This window comes from Papio anubis, chromosome X, assembly GCF_008728515.1.
Source record: "Papio anubis isolate 15944 chromosome X, Panubis1.0, whole genome shotgun sequence".
Classification (NCBI taxonomy): domain Eukaryota; kingdom Metazoa; phylum Chordata; class Mammalia; order Primates; family Cercopithecidae; genus Papio; species Papio anubis.
The window spans coordinates 18,570,582-18,585,837 of record NC_044996.1 but is presented as its reverse complement, the minus strand read 5'-3'; the positions used below and the strand labels follow the sequence as shown (position 1 = coordinate 18,585,837).

Sequence of the window (15,256 nt, the reverse complement as noted above, 5' to 3'; positions counted from 1 at the left end):
CCCAATATCTACTGACAAAATCACGGAATTAAAAACAATTTCTCGGCTGGGCGCGGTGGCTCAAGCCTGTAATCCCAGCACTTTGGGAGGCCCAGACGGGCGGATCACGAGGTCAGGAGATCGAGACCATCCTGGCTAACCCGGTGAAACCCCGTCTCTACTAAAAATACAAAAAACTAGCCGGGCGAGGTGGCGGGCGCCTGTAGTCCCAGCTACTCCGGAGGCTGAGGCAGGAGAATGGCCTAAATCCGGGAGGCGGAGCTTGCAGTGAGCTGAGATCCGGCCACTGCACTCCAGCCCGGGCGATAGAGCAAGACTCCGTTTCAAAAATAATAATAGTAATAATAATTTATCTTTCGGGGATTTGTAAACTAAAGTACATGTTGACAACACAGCATCATCTGAAAATTCCTTGAATTAATAACATGATTGAGCAGCATGAACCACAGAGGTGGTTCGATCATATGATTAAAGTCGGTACCTTTCATTAGCATACTGCAAAAAATGACAAAATGGTGTGAGCAGTTATTATGAATCAGCAATGAGTAGAAAAAAGTAGACTACTTGAATCAACCCGGATTTAAAATAGTTATTTAAAATATTACAGGTTACATTATTAACTTCATTTGAGTTTAAAATGTTGATCTCTCTGAATTGACCAGGTTTCATTTCAATTTAAAGGTAAGACATTGCCAATATGGATTTTATTTCTTAGAAATCATTAATTATAGCATTCATTATTTCAGAGTGTGCAACATACTGTACCTTTAAGCAAGTTATTTCACAAAGTGTCTTCCACACATACCTTCTTGTAATAAAAGTTAATAAAGAAATCATTTTAAAAGTTTTATTTGGAATTGCTCCGTCGCAGTACAATTTAACTAATTATTATCCTGAAGTCATTATCTGTCCCTTCTCTTGACCTGTCTCACTAATAAGGCTTTTGCTCATTATATTAAATATGTAATAAATGTCTATGAGATAAATCTTTGCTAATTCCTGAAAGCAATTAGATAGTAAAACAGAGTCAATGCTTGTGGAACAATTAAGATATATTAAAATGAAAGTACATAAACTTGGCACTGCAATTAATGTTATCTAATTTTTCTAAAGGATTTAGTTGGTGAATAATAAATTAATTTTACCATATTATAAGCAAGGTGCCAGAGAAAATCTTCCCATATTAATCTATGAATGAACCCAGACTATACATAAAAATGCTTTGGGAAAGCACATTGAGGGTGGAGGTGGTAAGTGGATGAACTTTTCTCAGACCAATACAAGAGAAAATGTGATATACTCAGACTGACAATAAAATAAAAGACCTCTCAAGCTCATCATTGAAATTTTAAGAGTCCTAAAAGTACAAATAACACAATGTAAGTTTGAACAGAAATCCTTTCCCCCTCTAAATCCTTTTCAACATATTAAAAACTATATTGTTTTAGGCAAAAATGGAAATCTTTTCCATAAGGTTAACTACTGCTACAATTAATTACACTTTAAATGGTATCCAAAATCTTTTGCTGTACTGGAATTTTACAGCAATAAGCATTGCTCAAAAATTGTCGAGACACCTAATAATGCAAAACAAACATTTTAAAATTCAAACTATAATTATGCCTTATTCAATTCACAAGGCACAAAAGCCATCCTTCCTCATCTTTTTTAATGGCTAAGTTTAAAGGAATGATGTGGAATTTGTTCTCTCTTTTTCCTCTCAAGAACACTCCTTTTTTTCCTCTGGAAAGAAAAGGGATCCTTTTTTTGGATTGATGGGTATGGTTGCCTAATCCATTTCAATTATCAGTGAGAGGCACCATGTGCTACAAGCCAGACATGGTTATTGACACACACTTGGGTATAGATTTTTCTTTTAATAAGGAACACTAATTAAAAGGGTACACACCAGAAACAAAAAGATATTTGAATTATTCATAGTAGACAACTTCACTGTATTTGAAACAACTCTATGTTGCCATTAGGAAGAGTAGTAAAGTGGAGCTTGGCAATACGTCTATCATTAAACATCATTATCACTTTATTTGCTTTTGGGGGAAAACATTGACTTATAAATGAAAGGTACAATTTAAATATCACGATCCATCTATCAAATGACCAAAATATAAACCACAGAAAAAGATGTTACAGTAGAAATCACTGAATTTCTTGGAGTCTTAATTATAAAACAAGGAAGGCAATTATATTTGTCTGTCAATTTTCTAAGATAATTGTGAATAACAAATATGACATATGTAATGCAGATCAACCTGTCCACTGCTATATATATGCTATTATTTTTCTAAAATGAGGTAATATTCACAATACTTAATGGAAATTGAATAACTAGTCTAACCAGTCTGTAGAAAACATAATTTCACTTATAGGTTGGTAGAATATGAACTGATTTTCAAATAAACAATTATGCCACTTAATGGCAATGTCTTTTGACCAAAATATGTTTCAGTTTCAGCTACTGAGGTCCAATAATCCCATCTGATATGATTAACACAAACATCATGAAACAAGTATATTGATGAAAATACAAGGCCAGGCATGGTGGCTCACGCCTGTAATCCCAGCACTTTGGGAGGCCGAGGTGGGTGGATCACTTGAGGTCAGGAGTTCGAGACCAGCCTGGCCAACATGGTGGAACCCCGTCTCTACCAAAAGTACAAAAGGTAGCTGGGCATGGTGATGCATGTCTGTAATCCCAGCTACTTGGGAGGCTGAGGCACGAGAATCGCTTGAGCCCATGAGGCAGAGGTTGCAGTGAGCCAAGATCATGCCACTGCACTCCAGCCTGGGCAATAGAGCGTGACTCTGTCTCAAAAAAAAAAAAAAAAAAAAGTATGACTAACTCTCTCCCTCTGCTGTAAAGTAACATGGGACTCTTTTGAAATAAACCTAAATGTTCCACAATCTAAATAGGTGGTACTGTAAAAATATAAATAACTGATTTCATTAAATAGAAATTCAGTAGAATACATGAAATAACTACTTACTTTTGGCAACGGAATTTTGAAGGCTTGCCGATGACAAAGGCATTTGTCTGATTAAAGCAGAAGCTCCCTGTTCAAGTTTTTCAGTAGATGCAGATCGTTTATTGGCTGAGAAAAGACATAATACTTACTGTAATCATATTTCAAGGAGGAAAGCATCATTAACTGAAACAAAATGAGTTTTCATGATATAGTTCTATGGAGCACAGACTTACATTACTCAAGCTCACAATATTCACTGCCAGTCAATCAATTTTTTTTTTTTTTTTTTTAAATTGAGACGGGGCTTCACCATGTTGGTCAGGCTTGTCTCAAACTCTTGACCTCAAGTGATCTGCCTGCCTTGGCCTCTCAAAGTGTTGGGACTACAGGCTTGAGCCACGGCAACTGGCCAATCCTTCTAAACTATATAAATTTTACTTTTGTTTTCTGAAATTGTGTAGAATTATGTGCATATAAGAAAATTTACACTGAATCAATAGTAGACAAGGTAGACTTATTTTTAAAAATATGCATTCGATAAGCTGCGTAAAACTTACTCATTATTCATCATTTTTGTGCTGATTATAAGTTTAAATAAGATTTTAGGTATATTGAGCTAATTAAAATCTACTATAACATTTCACCTGTTTCCTTTGCAATGGCATATAATACAAATTTAAGTTTACTATGTACAGTATTTTTGTTTAGGATACAAACACTAAAACCTTGCTGTAAATGCAAGCTTCTACTCATAGCCAATATTTAAATAAGAACATAAACAAACTTAAAATTTAACAGGTGTATTAATTACCAGTTTTGCTCTCAGAATTCGCCATTGCAGAGCCTCCCCATGACCATCTTTTTTGTTGATAATCGTCAGCAAGTCTCCTCCGTTCCAAAGTACGATAAAGAATGGCTGTAAATTTTTCCTATTTAAAATAAATGCCAACATATTTTTACATATTCATTATATTAGTCAGTATAATTTTGATCTGTAGCTTATAAAATAAACCATAACCAAATTTCTGTCTCAGGTAAAAGTTTAAGATAATTGGCGATATGTCTCAGCTATCTATCAGTACCAGTGCTTCTCCTAAATAACTCATTTTTTTTTATCTTATGGACCCTGCATTGAGAAAATGACCACGCTTTCCTCTTTGTTTATATCATTAGGAAACTTAGAGCCAAATGTGTAGCCTCTTTCTAGCAACTGTGCAAAGACTGATTGGTGTACTTTTATGTATGCTAATCATACCTTATGTTTTATTTGCCTACCTTAATTTTCCCCTCTGCTTGATTCCCCCAACCATTTATTTTATCATCTGGTGTGGTATGTATTTTTAAGTCATCTTAAATTCTTTGTGGAAGGAGGCAGGGGAAAAATCAGCACACATGAAAGTTAAATTTATACCAGAATCATCTATTATACTCACATCTGTAACAGCTTAAATTCTGGTGTTAACTAATAAAAATAAAGTTTCAAAAAAGACAATCAATATATTTGTCTTGACCTCAACTTTAACTTAAACTGATTAAGACAACAGCTATACAAAGTAAATGCCATGCTGTAGCAAAACAACTCCACTTCCAGAAATGAGCTCTTCTCTCAAATATTTCTCATCCTTGTACTGTACCATAGCATGAACTCAGGTAAGCAAATCAACTTTTAGGACCAAAGGTCTTCTATTTTTCCCTAACAACAACCGTTTCACAGCAAACGCCATTCTTACAAAGCCTCTACTGTTTCTACCAAGGGCAAAGATAAATGTACTAGGAAAATGGAGAGGAGCCGTATCTTCTGAGAAGAAAAGCAACTGCAATTCTTAAAGTTGATATAATGGCAACATTTGAAAACTGTATTTTCTAACAGAAAGGCAGTTGTTCTGAATTACTTACAAACCCTGAAACTATAATAGACTAAAAACAAAGATTAACTTTGTATTATTAAACTATTTCTGATTCTATTCCACCGTTTCCAAATGCATTACCTACTGTGCTCTCTTCCAGATCCCTTCTCACACTATGGCCACCCAGGGCTCATGTGGAAGTTCCTATCCCATTTCATATACACCTCAGCACCACTGAGTATGGGTTTTTTTCTGCTCTCCAGAATTCCTCTCTTTTGCTATATGTAGCCTGCTTACAGTGTCCCATGTCCCCTGTTCTGTCTGGGACTCCCCTGCACTAGCTATCTGGGGTTTTCTTTTGCCCCTTCTCCTGCCATGTCCGTGGCTCCCTTTCTGTCTGTAGTGTCATTCTTCTGCATTCTCTTCTCTTCTCTGTGTTCTCTCTGGCAGCTTCCTCTTTCTCTAAGATAGTCTTTATTTTTTGGTCTCAGTCCCTGTGACTTGTCTCTCTCCTCCATGGACTCCCACTCACTCTACACACAGTTTATATTTCACTTTCTTTGGTTCTTTACTTAGTTCTTGGTTCTTTCTTGGTTTATCTTTACTTAGTTCATTCTCTCTCTCTCTCTCTCTCTCTCTCTCTCTCTCTCTCTCTGGCCTTCATCTCTTCACTACAGATAAGTAAAATAAGAGATGTTTCACAGAGGATGATGGGAAGTGACAGAAATTCTGAATGAGAGTCTACCAAATACTAGAGCATGAAACAGAACATAAACAACCACAGAAAAAGGTTCAGAAAGAGAGAGATAGAGACACAGTACACCATGGATGGGGAAGAGGTGGTATAAGAAGTGTCCTAGAATCAGGAAGCTCTCCAGATCGGGTGCAGGGCTGGAGAGGAAGCACGTAGAAGAGCAACGGTATGGATGAGGGAGGAAACTGAGCGCCGCAGAGAAAGACAAGAGGAAGCTTCATGGGAGAAATGGAACCAAAGAGAAAAGGAGAGAAAAAGAAACGTAAATATTAGAGCGACAGAAAATAAGAGAGGGAAATAAAAATACAACACACTGAGAGAAAGGCAGGCAGAGGATATAAAGATGGGGAAAAACAGACAGAAGCTAAGACAAAGACAGAAAAAAGAAAAGCGAGCTGCCTCAGGCAAAAAAAGGCCAGAGTCAGACAGAGACCAAAAGATAGACTAAGGTTTATTTAGGGACACTTAAGAATCCCTGTAATGGGCTGGGCAGGGTGACTCACGCCTGTAATCCCAGCACTTTGGGAGGTCGAGGAGGGTGCATCACGAGGTCAGGAGTTCAAGACCAGCCTGGCCAAGATAGTGAAACCCCATCTCTACTAAAAATATGAAAATTAGCCAGGCGTGGTGGTGGGCGCCTGTAATCCCAGCTACTTGGGAGGCTGAGGCAGGAGAACTGCTTGAACCCGGGGGCCAGAGGTTGCAGTGAGCCAAGATCATGTCACTGCACTCCAGCCTGGGCGACAGAGTGAGACTCTGTCTCAGAGAGAAAAAAAAATCCCTGGAATAAAGAGAAAGAGAGAATGCCAGGAAGATAGAAAACGGTGTCACAGAGACCACGCTAGATTCAGAAGGAGTCAAGCATACTCCAAGTCAAGTAGTGAAATGACCTACAAGAGAAAAATTAGGTGTCAGAATCATACAGAATGAGACAGGTAGCCAGATGCCCAGTACCACAAAAGACAAACTGAAGAGGTACAGAAGTGAAAAGGAGAGGGCATAACAAAGCCACGGACTCATCCCAACAGAGTGCCAAGGACACCAAAAGAGAATCCAGAAAGGAAACGAGAGGGGCAGTGCCACAAAACAAAAGCAAGAATGCTGACTCTGAACCACACATCCAGAGGGGCCCTGTCAGGAAAGGGAATGTGAGGAACATGGGGACAGAGGGTAGAGAGGGAGAGAGTGTGAGTGTGCACCACAGGGAGCCAGGGAAGCTGAAAGGGAGAGCGAGTGCCCTGATTTGGCTCAGGAGTCACACTCTTAAAGGAGTTGTGAGAAATCAGTCAGATGAGGGATGTCAGGGAGGGTCAGACAGTGGGGTCTGCCCTTATTCTGCAGGCAATGAGACAACAGTGAATGCTTTTTGGTAGTAAACATAGCCACTCAGAACAAACCCCAGGCCACAGGTACCTCATGTGCAAGTCCTGAAGGTGGACGGGGTTTTGTTCCTGGATTTGGAACGCTCCCCATTCCCTAGGCTAGTGGATCTAAGCTCCTGGGATCTTATCAGGACATGAGTAAGAGCCTATATAATGCTGAGGGGAAGGGGAAACGAAGAAGAAAGAGCTGGGATTGGTTCCCTTTCTACAGGGCCAGTAAGGCAGAGAAGGCCTGAGAAAACAATATTCCAGACTCAGGCAACACAGATTATCCTCTCATGTATAGGCTGTAAAATTACGTACCTTTTGTGCTTCATCCTTCTGGTGTCTTTTTTCTTCTGCGGCTATTCTCCGTTGTTCTTCTTTCTCTTTTCGTTCCTTCAGCTTTCTCTGTCTTTCCTCCATCTGTTTTTCATATTGGAGCTTGGTCTTTCTTTCTTTTTCAAGTAGTTGTGTTTCTTTATTGGCTGAAATATTCCAAATACATTTTCAAGGTGTAAGAGCCAAGAAAATATTTAGATTTTCCACATCACACACACAGAAGGAAAAAGTTAACATATCTCATTCCCTTTCTTAACACAACCTGTGCTAGTAACTAAAGATTTATTATAAAAGTGAACAGAGGCCGGGCGCGGTGGCTCAAGGCCGGGCGCGGTGGCTCAAGCCTGTAATCCCAGCACTTTGGGAGGCCGAGACGGGCGGATCACGAGGTCAGGAGATCGAGACCATCCTGGTTAATATGGTGAAACCCCGTCTCTACTAAAAAGTACAAAAAAAAAAAACTAGCCGGGCAAGGTGGCGGGCGCCTGTAGTCCCAGCTACTTGGGAGGCTGAGGCAGGAGAATGGCGTGAACCCGGGAGGCAGAGCTTGTAGTGAGCTGAGATCTGGCCACTGCACTCCAGCCTGGGCCATAGAGCGAAACTCCGTCTCAAAAAAAAAAAAAAAAAAAAAAAAAAGTGAACAGAGGTAGCCACTGAAGAACCATTTTCACTGAGTATTCATTTAACTCTGGAGAACTGGATTGTCTATGCCAAATGACTCTTATCCTGTCCAAACTACAATTCCAAATTAAGAAAAAATATTTTCTTTCATGTGATATTTCTGTTGATTTGAGCTAAAGTCAAACCCTACCATATTAATATGCTGTACATTAAAATACTAATTTTTAAAAACCACATGGACAGGATATATGTTTTGTTCCCTTCTACTAGGAAACTTCTTTCAAAGTCCTCATCTATACAGATCATATTAAACATGCCAGTTTTACATTAATGGACTCAACCATATACCACATTATAGGAGAGCACAATTTTTTCTATATTCAAATTTTCCCTCACTAAATGCTTCTGAAGTGTGACTCTGTATAAATTAGGATCTAAAAGGATAATCTTTTTACAACTTGGTAACATGCTTTTCATCTTATCTATATTAGGATTATTGGCAATTTATTTTCAGTTTTAGAATCACTTTTACTGGCCAGGTGTGGTGGCTCACGCCTGTAATCCCAGCAATTTGGGAGGCCGAGGCAGGTGGATCATGAGGTCAGGAGATCGAGACCATCCTGGCTAACATGGTGAAACCCCATCTCTAATAAAAATAAAAAAAATTAGCCGGGCGTGGTGGCAGCTGCCTGTAGTCCCAGCTACTTGGGAGGCTGAGGCAGGAGAATGGCATGAACCTGGGAGGCAGAGGTTGCAGTGAATCGAGATTGTGCCACTACACTCCAGCCTGGGTGACAAAGTGAGACTCTGTCTCAAAAAAAAAAAAAAAGAATCACTTTTACTGAAATCTCATTCTGATTGTTTTTACAAATATTGAAGAAATTTCCAGACCTTAGTTTTCAGAAAATCAAAGCTAAGACACACTACTCCTCCGAAAATTAAACAACTTAATCAAAGAATTTTCATGGGTCTTCTTTACCTGATTTAGTAAAAAGATTTAATCCAAAATAATACATAATATAAAAATTATACTCTATCATATAAACAAATTAGGAGGAGTAAGTTAAAAACACTTTGCAATATACAACAACATAAAATTCATTTTGATTTTTGAAAAAAGGTCTAAAATATACCGTCTTGCTGTCTCCTTTTCTCCTCTCTGCGCTCTCTTGCTAATCTTTGTTTTATGTCATTTTTAAGCATGGATCCATCGATTACTAAAAAAAAAAAAAAAAACAGAATATAGTTAGATATTAATAGGATATCAAATTTTAAAGATATGACACTTTGACATCTATCAAAGCATCAGAGAAATTATACCTGGTTTAAATGTCGATCTTATATTTGAGGAATGGGTTGCAACACGATTAACCACACCTTGCTTCCTCCTTTCCTTAGCAATCTCGTTTGCTGCAGCAACTAAAATACAGAGATAAGGAATTAGATGTTAAGAATACGAATAACTAACACAGGAGTCAGCAAACCACGGCCAGTTGTATTTGATGATAAAGGATAGGATCACTTCTATAAATCATGACTGATTTCATCTGGGTCAACAACAAAGATATATTGAACACCTATGATCTTCAGCAATACTTTAACAAAGAATTTAAAGTGTTTACTAAGATGGGCCAGGGTATTTGCAGACATAAAGATAATTGAGTTGTTAGTGGCGGTGGCAGCATAAGCTTGTGGATGAGTAGGAGCCAATGATTAATAGATCTCAAAAATGTCTCAAATGAAACATTACACCAAGTGTTAGAAAAACTGAGCTGGCAAGGAATTGGAAAAACTAAGCTTCACCATAAATTGGAAATTCAGAAGATAACAGGTTAAGAATTTATGGATCTGAATCGGGAAGCAAAGTGTTAACAGTGAAATACTCAGTGAAAAAGATCAGGCCCAACCAATGTTAAGGAGTACACTTATAAATTACCTAAATCAGGGGCTTTCTACCCTGATTGCACACTGGAATCACCTAACTCACTTTTAGAAAATCAGCAATGCCTGCCTGCCTGCTCCCCACCACCAGTCTCTGGGTGTGGGGCCCAGGCATCTACAGTTGTTAAAAGCTCTATTCTGATGCATATTGAAGGTGGAGAAATAAATAGGCTTTTAGAAAAAGTAATCTCCAATGAGATGGTATCATTCTAGGTAGATGTCAAGCAAACAAATATAAACTGTACAAGGTGCAAACAAACGTGTAAACAGGCAGAAAAGTGATAAACTTCGATAAGGGTGAAGTGTAAGATTAGGAAAGCACAGTATGAGGAAAAGCAAGAAAACTAAAATTCCAGGATGACACACATGAGTTATTATAGGGGAATCCCTGAACCCTTTAATTCCACATATGGCTATATCTAAAATGCCCCACAATACTGAGCATCTTCAAAAAGAGTATGAAAACTAACTCTTCTTCCCTTGTAGAAATGCACAGGAGGTAAGCCCCTGTGATGCTGCATACAAGTCTGGTTTCTATGTATTAAGAAAAATATAATGGTTGAAGATGGGCAGTTAAAGTAACTGAGGGAATAGAGGGGCTGTCCTTGGACTTATAAAATGAATGAACTCTGAGGTGTTAATTGCCACTGAGGGAGTTATTTTACAGCATAACCTTGAAAGTGACATCACAATTGCTGCCATAAGGATCACCATTTTTTTTTTTTTAACCCCAGGGGCTGAACAGCCCAGATAATATATGACCTAGCCTAATTTGAAGACGAGACTCTTCTCAGCTTCCTTAATAATTTAACTACTGGCAATTCCATGGACCACAATTATTTTCTGAATTTGAGCACTAGTATATTAACAAAAATTCTTAGTCTATAGACACTCCTATATACCCACTTGCAACATTTTTATGTGAGCACAGAGAAAACAATAAAGTACTTGTAAGTATTGTTTTTACACATTCAGTTCTCCTGTTTAGAAGTCCTAAGGATAGTCTGTATTTGACATTATTTAGCTGATAATTTCTCTCAAAATCTACATTTTTGGCCCAGAGTGGTGGCTAATGCACGTAATCCCAGCACTTTGGGAGGCCAAGGCAAGTGGATCACTTGAGGTCAGGAGTTTGGAACCAGCCTGGGCAACATGGCAAATCCCCATCTCTATAAAAATACAAAAATTAGCTGGGTGTGGTGGTGCACACCTGTAGTCTCAGCTACTCAGGAGGCTGAGCCCAAGAGTTTGAGGCTGCAGTGAGCCTTTAGCATCCCACTGCACTCCAGCCTGGGCGACAGAGAGAGACCCTGTCTCAAAAAAAGTACATTTTTACCAGGCTAATTAAAAATCTTATTAAACAGAAATAACCTTAGAAGTAGCTGTGGTGAGAATAATGAACCAAATCATATAAAGGTTAATGTAGTAGTAGTATCAAATCTGATTTTTAGACCTTTGTATTCAAATTCCTACTGGTAAGAAATACATTAACAGAAAGGACAGGGTTTAAAAATTATTTAAAATGTCCAGAAAATGGGATAACACCTTTATGTCTGGATATATTAAAGTCAACATTTTATTCAACTTCATTGAATGGAAGAATTTACTTAACATGCATTTAAATGAATGAGGGAATTTACTTAATATTCAGTTAAAAGTAACAGCAAGGTATTTCTGTAGTCCTTATACTAATTCTAAATCCAAAATTAAAGTAAAAGCTATATTTTGTCCAGAGATTAAATAAGAAAATGTGTAGTTTATTACTAAAACTGAATTATGAATCTTAATCTGTATTTATGGAACTTTTCTAAAAACGTCCATAACACATATTGTATATCATGTCACCATTTACAAAGCTCATTTGTATTACTTCATGTAAATTTTTTTTTTTTTTTTTTTTTTGAGACAGAGTCTCACTCTTTCACCCAGGCTAGAGTGCAGTGGTGCATCTCGGCTCACTGCAAGCTCCGCCTCCTGGGTTCATGCCATTCTCCTGCCTCAGCCTCCCGAGTAGCTGCGACTACAGGCGCCTGCCACCACACCCGGCTAATGTTTTGTGTTTTTTTTTAGTAGAGACGGGGTTTCACCATGTTAGCCAGGATGGTCTCGATCTCCTGACCTCGTGATCCGCCCGCCTCGCCTCCCAAAGTGCTGGGATTACAGGCGTGAGCCACCGCGCCTGGCCTACTGCATGTAATTCTTACAACAATCCTATAAAGTGAACATAATTATTTTCCCCAATTTTTTTTTTTTAACAGTTGAGGAAACTGAAGCTAAACATAACTTTCCCAATTCACACAAGTAGTAAGTGGTGAAGCCAGAACTTGATTTAACTGTAAATTTCAAAGCAACTTTATTTTGAAATATTAAGAAAAAATAACAGGAAAAGAAATCTGCCATCAGCGAACCATAAAAATCAGGCAGATTCACAGAATTTTGCCTCAAATAGCAAAAGCCAAAGTCATAGGGCTGAGACTTTCAGAAGACCTCCAAGTTCAAACCAAAGATAGCTGTCTTGAAGACAAAATTGGAGACAATTTTCTACAATTTAGAGCTGTCTACAATGGAATGGCTACTTGGAAAAATATTAAGCTCCTCAGGAGAGTGCCCATTCAAGTCGTAGAAGTGCCCCCAGGGTTTTACAGCTGGGACTCTGGATGCCTGACAAGATAATCTTAAGGTTTCTCCAACTCTAAAATTGTATGATAATCTGGCTGTCAATTTCAGTAACTTTTTCTGCATTGGTAGAAATTATTCTTTGAATAAGTTATTCTAAACTGAGAAACACTGGTGAATTTAGAAAAACAAGAAGGGAAAGGTGATATGTCAGTGGCAAGTTTCTTACGCTCATCTGGTTGAAATATTCAAATTAATTTTTATTTTAAAACAATTCTGCATAAAAATATAAACACATGTGTTTTGTTAAAATAAATATTCGGTATGTTACAACCTCAGCACAGTGCTATGCACAGAAAACATCACTTGACAAATATATATTTACACTTTATATGTAACACACATATATATATACACATGTATCTGTTGAATGCATACACAAATGTATAAAATAAATGTATTTTGACTGTGCTGTGCATTTATATGTTATGTATTCAAGACAGTTTTAACTCTTGCTGACAGGCTCCCAGCAGAAGATGAAAACAACATTTTAGCAAAAACATCTTCTCCTTGACCCTTTCAGGAAAACGCTGAGATCTAAAGGGCAGTTCTGGTCAAGTTGGTGCTCTGTGAAAAAAGTCTAACGTGCGATATTTCCAATTCCTAACATGAAGTGGGCAGCAAGGATTTAAACCAGGGTTCTAGGTTAAGACTTCTACGTGGCTGTTAAGTTTTTGGTTTGAAATGCTGTGAATTCAAGTATCTGTTCCATATATAATTTTAAAACACTTTCCAACATCTGATACACAATTGTTTTTAGGGGTTTATCCGGCTCACAACTTCTTCACCATATTGGAGTAATGCTGGTTAATCTAAATCACTGAAATAAACCAGTGTCTGAGAGCCACGGGTACCAATAAGCAACACAATTTATTGGAGACTCTCTTTCTAGGTGAACCATAAGTTTAGACACGGAAGGAAGATTCTTTTCTCCCTGATGAATGGTGAAAGTGTATGTAGTATATGCTTCTGACACAGTCTTTGGAGAGCTGATTCAAAGTCTTCTCAAGTGACGTACGGCTTCCCAGTCGTAAACAATCTAACTTTTTAATTGCAAATGCAAAAAAAAAAAAAAAACCCTAACAAATTCAATTAAAAGTAATAAAATCGTTTTATTCGCGCTCATAGCAGAGGGAACTAGGCTAACAGGCTAAAGGCAACCTCCTGCAAGGAAGAAATCCTCTCTCAGGTAGTGGAGCAGTCTCCTGGACCAAGCAATGCGCTGTCAAATTGTGTAAGATTAACGGTTTTCGAGGAGAGAAAAACTTTTTGGCGATGGGACCCGTTGAGGAAAAAGCACTCTGAAGTGCTGATTCTCGTTCAGTTCAGCCTAGGGACTGCAAGATGTCCCACGGAAGATGACATCTTGTCTAAGTCATGTGCTACAGCAGGCAAATCAGGAGATGCAAAGAGCCAAGTTGCATCCCAACTTTTAAATCAACTTTTAAGTATCCCCACCCTCACCCAGCTTCTTCCCTGAACCTTGACTGGGAGGGTGCAGGAGGTAAGCCTTTGGGAGAGGCAAGGACTGCGACAGTAAAAGCGCCTAAACTCGCCACGACCCGGGCTGGGGGATAACTCAAATTTTCCGTGCCTGGAAAGGCTGCCTGGCCACGGAGGCGGCGCCGGCGCGCGGAGTCCCCGCGGGCGCCCGCACATCCCAGGCAGCTGCGCGTTCGTTGGGGCAGCTGCGCGTTCGTTGGGGCGGCTGCGCGGGCGGCCGCCGCCCCCCAAGGGCAGACGGGGCTCGGGGCGGTCCGCGGGGTCCGGGTTCCAGCCGCCCCCGCCCCACCCGTCGAAGCAGAGCCTGTGAGTTCCCTCGCGCCGCGTCCACGGGGCTTAGACCGTTGGCAGCGGCAGTTCGACCGTTGGCGGCGGGACTCAGGCGGCTCGCGGCGTCGGCAGACCATTTCAACCCCCCACCCCCGGCCCAAGGCTACTCCCTGTCCCGTCCCAGGGCACTCCGGCGGGGGTGAGGGGAGGACCGGATAGCACGAGGCGACTGCAGGGAAAAGTTTTGTGGCCCGCGCTGCGCCGCTCCGACGGCCCGGGGGCTGCGGGAACACCACCTCCCACGCGGGCCCGAACCACCCTCGGGAGCCGCCCGCCCGCTCACCCATCCGTGCCCGCAGCTCTCTCAAAGATGTGCTGCCGCCAGCGCCAGCGGCGGCGCCGTCCGCCATCATCGGAGTCGGGACCGGAGGCGGTGGTGGCTCTCCGCATACATTGCGCAGGCGTCGGCGCGACCTCCGCTTGGGCCTTGGCCTGGCTGCCGGTAGGCGGGGCGGGGCGGGGCCCAAAGGGCCACCGCGCCCGCCTCGGACCTGCGAACCAGGCAGGATTGCCCCTTGCGTCCCACGTCCTGACCGGCTGGGCAGCGACTGCCTGGTCTAAAGAAACCCTCTCCTACGTTCCGTGCTCTGCCCTTACTGCATTGTGGGGACTAGCCAATCAGCACCCAGCTTGGCCCCCAACATTCCTTTCTTCACCTTTACCTAGCAACGCAGTAACATTTCTTCGTCATTCATTCATTCATTTAAAGAGCATTTACGGCGTGCCTCCTGGGTGCACTTGTATCGTGAGTTTACTAGTCCTTGAAACACTACACAAAGAAAGACCCAAGTTGGGGGAAGAGGCCCAAGGAGAGGTTGAGAGTGGCAGGGTTGCTTTGAGGTGCTAGGGGCCCCATCATGAGTGGACTTCCCTAAACTGTTGCGCAATAAATCATGA

General features: G+C 40.5%; 1 protein-coding gene across 6 annotated transcripts in view; it reads right to left on the bottom strand.

Annotated features, from left to right (window-relative positions):
- MAP7D3 (MAP7 domain containing 3) overlaps window positions 1–14,968 on the bottom strand; it is a 34,196-nt gene extending 19,228 nt beyond the window's left edge. For 2 of the 6 annotated variants that reach the window (XM_031660811.1, XM_009198345.4), the window contains exons 1-6: window positions 14,643–14,968; window positions 9,230–9,328; window positions 9,043–9,126; window positions 7,271–7,434; window positions 3,796–3,913; window positions 3,006–3,110 (exon numbers count right to left, since the gene is read on the bottom strand). In XM_031660811.1, the coding sequence (XP_031516671.1) occupies window positions 3,006–3,110; window positions 3,796–3,913; window positions 7,271–7,434; window positions 9,043–9,126; window positions 9,230–9,328; window positions 14,643–14,712 (640 nt within the window). In that variant the 5' untranslated portion in view covers window positions 14,713–14,968. The remainder of the gene's footprint in view (window positions 1–3,005; window positions 3,111–3,795; window positions 3,914–7,270; window positions 7,435–9,042; window positions 9,127–9,229; window positions 9,329–14,642) is intronic. The other 4 variants (XM_009198343.4, XM_009198348.4, XM_009198347.4 and 1 more) reach the window with 3 other exon arrangements.
- Between the last annotated feature and the right edge of the window lie 288 nt (window positions 14,969–15,256).